Below are 6,000 nucleotides of genomic sequence, written 5' to 3'. Positions count from 1 at the left end.
TTAACGCAAATCAAAAAAAAACACGGTGTATGTCAAAGGTATTTTTAACGTTTTCATTTATACTTATGACTATTACGAACAAATAACATACTAAACGATTTGATTTATCATTTCTCGTAGGTAAGTAGATCGTGTCATTCACGAAGACGCGAACCTTGACTCGTATTAGCATATTATTACAGGTTTGATTTAACAACTCTGCGCGTCATCTTGGATGACACGAACTGTTATTCATGAACATTGTTATTGGAGTAGAGGAAAATTAATTTCATTATATTCCTTACCTTGTTTTTGTAATAACAAAATTCTGGGAAATGTATAAGTAGGTACGCGTTTTGTATTACATTTAAAGGAAAATCGCAAAAAACCTATAGGTTTACCAATCGTTAGTTAATATTGTGGTCGATGATACGTATACCATTTATTTACTTACAGCCTGTTTCACAATGTCCAAGTAAAGTCCTGAATAAGCTACTTTCCACTTATCTGACGAATAAAGTCATCGTTGGCGTTTCACAAGCTTAACTGGTAGACAAAATGCTGTTTTGCAGGGATTTTCATCTGACAGTTAATTTGTTTGTTAATTCGCTATCCAATACTTTACTGATTGATATTAACATCTAGAAGTATTGCTATATCTGGTTTTTCGTAATCTGCCTCAATTTGACGTTCCTATTCATGTTTAAAAATCCCGGGTCCATTGAGTAATTAATAGAGAAGCCATACCAAACAATGAAATTGTTTCAATCGCAACATGTACCACGCGACCAAAATGTCGTAAGCGTGTGAAATACATGGCGCCCCCCTCTGTCGAAAATCTCGGCCAATGGTCATACTCACGTCATACCTCATACTTATTATATGGACTGACGTTTATCTGACTGACAGAGCTATTTGTAGATTACGTACAAATAGCCATACATCTGTTTTGTACAGAAAATTACAGACCAGGCGTCTCCAGTTGGTTAAATGCTCTAAGCCCTTATTGAATCAAAAACGAGAAGTAATTAACCTCTTTATTAAAATGATTCTATTTAGGACTTTTTATTCTAAAGAGTTTTCATTTCTGAGTCATAGAAGAATTTATAAATAAAATGTCAATGTCATATTGAAAGCAAAATGTAATGTAAACAAAATTAAAATGTAAAAATCAACGTATCAGCTAAATAATCAAAATAAGTCTAAAATGTACAGTAAAATGTAACGTTTCTATTTTCAGTTTCATTGTAGGGTGATCTGACTTTGATGAAGGCAGAAATCAGGCACTCTACAACCCTCGTACAGGTAACTCCTTCGGAAGAAAAATACGGATTTTGGCATGGATGTCGACTATGTCCCATGCTGCCCGAATTGCGGACATAAACTCATGCGCTCCTCTAAAGTGAAATTCAGGTTAAACAGCTGGGAACGCGGTTGGAGAAGCTGTTCTCGCTTCTCTAACCTCCTAAGGAGAAAAATATCTGAAGCAAAAAATGCATGGCAAAGGAAAGAGCCAATCATATGTGACGGCTGCGAACGCCGTTGCAAGCAAATGTACATGGCACAGAACTTGTGCGTGAGACCACTTCCTCCACAAAAATCGCCACGCAGGTTAACCGATACATCCATACACAGAGAGCTGATGCATGGTGCACGTTTTAAAAACTATCTTTGCGACGCAATTTCAAAAGAAGCTATAAGTGATGCAGATTCCGAGCGTTTTGTACGAAATACCGAATATACTGTTGTAAAGATCGAAGATGTCCTTAAAGAGAAGCTATTGGAGGAGTGCTTAAAATCCGAGAGTATACGGTATCGCCCCATGAAATTCCCCCGCTTAAATCACAGTTCTGAGAAACTACGCATGATCTTTTTAAATGAAGCTATAGACAACTCACTACAACGCAATTCTAGTAATTCTGGTTCCGGGGTTACCTTAGAAAAGGAAAGTAAAATGGATGTATCATCTGAGACAACTGTAACACAAACGTGTTACGATGGTTCCTGGAAACGGGGGCCTATGAAAAACCCATTTCGCTCTTCTCGCGTATCCAAAGTTGATAATAATCCTGACAATCTGATACACAAAAACTCAACCTTCACGAAATCAAAGGACATATTGACTGAAAATAAAACAGATGCACGTACACACTCACACATGGAAACGCAGTACAGTTTAAGAGTAATTAAAGCATTTAAGAAGAAAAAGAAACATAAGTCGCGTTCAATAGTGAAAAAGCATTCAGATGATACGTATGAGGGACAAAAGCAAGAACAGTCCAAAGAATCAAAACTGTGGAAAGATCAACAATTAAACTCCAATAAACGAAAGAGGAAAAATTGGATGCTGGTCAAAAAACCAAAGACGTTCAAAGAAACGGGGGTTTCGGCAAAGTTGGACGGACTACAAACCATACTAGAAAACACTCAAAAATCATTGTTCCCACCTGAAGGTATGAGACAGCAAGCCATGTACATAAATCCATCACGTCTCCTGAAAAGCTTATATATAACCCGCGAAAATGTAGACACGCAATGCGACATATTAACTGTAGCAAAACCTATAGCATCTTGCAAATGCTGTCCGCAACGTTTCAACAATAAAGCCAGTCAGTACTCTGAAGAAAATATGAATAAGGTACATACGAGGTTTGGAATGATGAACCAACATGAGAAAATGATCTTCCAGTGCCAACAGTACCAATCAAAAATCATCCAAAGTCCTTGCAACCACTATCCTCCTTGTGAACTGGTTCCTTCTTGCTACCAAGCGTGGTACACAGTCAACTATTGCCTGTTAACTTACGTTGGTGGTGCAGGAGAGATGTGTTGTCAAAAGCCAAGACTTGAAGAGCTGTGACTGCTCGTGAATTTTTTTTTGAAACAGGTACCAAACCATATCTAATGCAGACACTTTCCAGATAGATTTTCTATTGAGCGCCTATGATGCCGGTTGTCAATGTTACTGTGCGAGTTTGACAGCAATATAATTATGCGCGTGCAATAGAGATAGCAACAGGCGGGTCAATGTACGAAAATCTATCTGGAAAGCGTCTCTTCTTTAGTTAAGTATTTAAATATGTATTATATTCAATTTGGTAATAGTTATTTATTATGAACAAACCCTCATAACCCAATAAAGTTTTGCATATTTTTACTTCTAAGTGGTCCTTTACTAAGTAACGCTACTACATTATTTTTCCCATAGCTTGGGTGATAGCTGTCATCTCAGTACAATTATGCGTTTTGAGGTTATAAATTGTATGGAGATCACAGCTGTAAGCTTTCCGGTGCATGCGACACTAAACTCAAAATACACCACTCCTCAATTACTACCAATATTATAACAAACTATTCTCATAACGAATGAAACTCAAATGAACTTGTTACCAAGATGAACAGTTCTCGATTTGCACTTTCCTCAATATGGGCCAATTCCAAATAGACTGAAGGTCATAAAAACCGGTACACAAAAGGCTCTTTTCCCAAAATACCCTAAATTTGATATTCGGGAAAGTATCAGAACACCCGATTTTCATAATGATTGATTCACAAAACGTCATGTTCCCAAAATACACCAAATTCACGATTGTCATACTTTATACGGGTACGTTGCCTTTTAGGGTTCCATATGAAATATGTATACATACTAATATATTAATTACAATTTGCTGCAAAATAGTATCCAAAAATTGAGTGAAATTAAAAAAAAAAAGTTACCGGGCTCTTTAATTCGTATCAAATTCGCGGCACTTATGTTTAGTAAAGAGAGTTTTTCAGCGAAAACTATTTATGTTGAAAGTACTTGTAAATAGTATTTTTCTAAGATGTCAGTATTGCCTTATAGAACTATATAGAGCAATGCGGACGACTACTACTGCTCAAAAATTTTCGAGGAAGGCGATTTCCTCCAAACATATACATTGAATCTTTGTTCTCGTGACTAAAATTATACCTGTGCCCGTCATAAAGGAGAGCGGGCGCCCGTTTTGCTTCTCAATAAAAATAATTTCGGTGCTGGAACTCCTCTTGGCCATGGCGAATCTCAAGAAACAATAAATGATGACATCGATTCCTTTCCTAAAATATGACAATCAAGAATTTAGTGTATTTTGGGAAAAGACCGTTTTGTGAATCAATCATTATGGGAAACGGGTGTTCTGTGATTGAAATTTAGAGTATTTTGGGAAAAGAGCCTTCTGTGTATCGGTTTTTATGAGCTTCAGTCCATTTGGAATTGGCCCATATTGAGGAAAGTGCAAATCGAGAACGGTTCATTTTAGTAACAAGTTCATTTGAGTTTCATTCGTTATGAGAATAGTTTGTTATAATATTGGTAGTAATTGAGGATTGGTGTACTTTGAGTTTAGTGTCGCATGCACCGGAAAGTTATGTGAAAATATTATAATTTGTATCAAAGCTTGGTCTTGTACAGCCGCCATCGTATATCTGATCCAAAGCGGCCAAAGTGCTTATAAATATCTGAACACGCCCCTATTGCACAATGCGTTAGAGTGCGTGGTCAGATATTTTTGATCACCTCGACCGATCCGATATATCTGATGACGACTGTACTAGCCAAGTTAATGTTGCCTACTTGTAATTATTTCTCTCTCGTAACCATATACCGCAGGAGGAGGCATTTTGCGGGCACGCCAATTAGTAACGTTTGCAAATTAATTAATTAAACACATGTCAGTGAAATAATAATGATCAAAGTGAGATGGCGTTCTAAAAGTTTTAATCATGTGTCTAAAGATGGCAGTAAATTTACTGTGGCTACAAAGTTTTGTTTGACAATCCACCTCTATCTTAAATTCTCTTTGCAAATACTAAGTACTAAATACATTATTTTGACAACTCGAAAAATTATTTATGTATAATGCAAACGTTATTAACTGATATTTAACAAATTAAACACATGTCAGTGAAATAATAAGGGTCAAACTCAAATATAAGGATCAAAGGCTTTCTAAAAGTTTTAATCATGTGTCTAAAGATGGCAGTAAATTTACTGTGGCTACAAAGTTTTCTTTGACAACTGACGTGCCCGCAAAATGCCTCCTCGGGTGCGGTGTGTGTTCATAATCATACCCCGGATTGTTGGGTGCGGGAACGATTTCGTGTTTTTATAACTTTGTTTATTGTAAAATAGTTACCAAACTATGAATAAAAAATAGGTAGTAAGGCTCCAAACGGCCTTAGAAATGTTCAAATAGTTTCATTTCTGCACCAAAAAATTCGGGGTATGCTCATAATGTCCATTGTCTTTTTCAGACCGCTGATCGAATTTGAGTCTACGCTTTGTTTCAACTAAGTATATAATCTAACCTAACCCAACCACTTAGAAAATGTTTCTCCTCCCGTTAGGTGAAATGTCAAAAGTTGTGCTTGAAAAGGTAACTGTCAAATAAATGTCCAAAGTAACACCTACGTCTTGTATTCCTGTTGTAGTTACGTCTAAATATATCGTTACGGACAAAGTGTCAAAAATATGTATACACAACCTTATTGGCCATATATTAAGGTAGTGTATACATATTTTTGGCACTTTGTCCGTATAGATAATTTTAGACGTGACTTTGCAATATTTATTAGTAGAATGAGACATTTCGTCCAAAGTTCGATAAAAACTATACTTGCCGCAAAACTAACTGGCGACTGAGATCATAATGCTATCTCCTTTACCCTTGTTAAGACCATCTAAGAGTGGAAGAGATGGCATGGCATTATGATTATGACCTGACTCGCCACTTAAGTTTTTCGGCAAGTTAAGGAATAGTTAAGTGGTACTCCTTAACTATGGTCCACGAGTTCAATCCAACAATCAAAAGAGTGCCCACCACTGAGTTAGACCAAGATAAGTCTGCAGCGATTTTGATAGAACAAACTGTGCAAGTGTTGTTTATACCTCCGTCATAATTTCATAGAACTTTTATGTTTAAAATACCGCTGCAGAGTGCATGATCTTGGTCTAACTCTATTTATATTTTAATTTTATACGATATGTATGGTTTTATG

At 36.5% G+C, this 6,000-nt stretch overlaps 1 protein-coding gene across 1 annotated transcript; it reads left to right on the top strand.

The window, feature by feature from the left end:
* Positions 1-456: 456 nt before the first annotated feature.
* LOC133523342 (uncharacterized) lies at positions 457-5,412 on the top strand. Its single transcript, XM_061858864.1, has 2 exons — positions 457-2,866; positions 5,257-5,412. Exon 1 carries the CDS (start codon positions 1,319-1,321, stop codon positions 2,837-2,839), a length of 1,521 nt encoding a protein of 506 aa, XP_061714848.1. The 5' UTR covers positions 457-1,318; the 3' UTR covers positions 2,840-2,866; positions 5,257-5,412.
* Positions 5,413-6,000: the final 588 nt, after the last annotated feature.

This window comes from Cydia pomonella, chromosome 12 (assembly GCF_033807575.1).
Source record: "Cydia pomonella isolate Wapato2018A chromosome 12, ilCydPomo1, whole genome shotgun sequence".
NCBI classification, from domain to species: Eukaryota; Metazoa; Arthropoda; class Insecta; order Lepidoptera; family Tortricidae; genus Cydia; species Cydia pomonella.
This window is presented reverse-complemented; position numbering and strand designations above follow the sequence as displayed.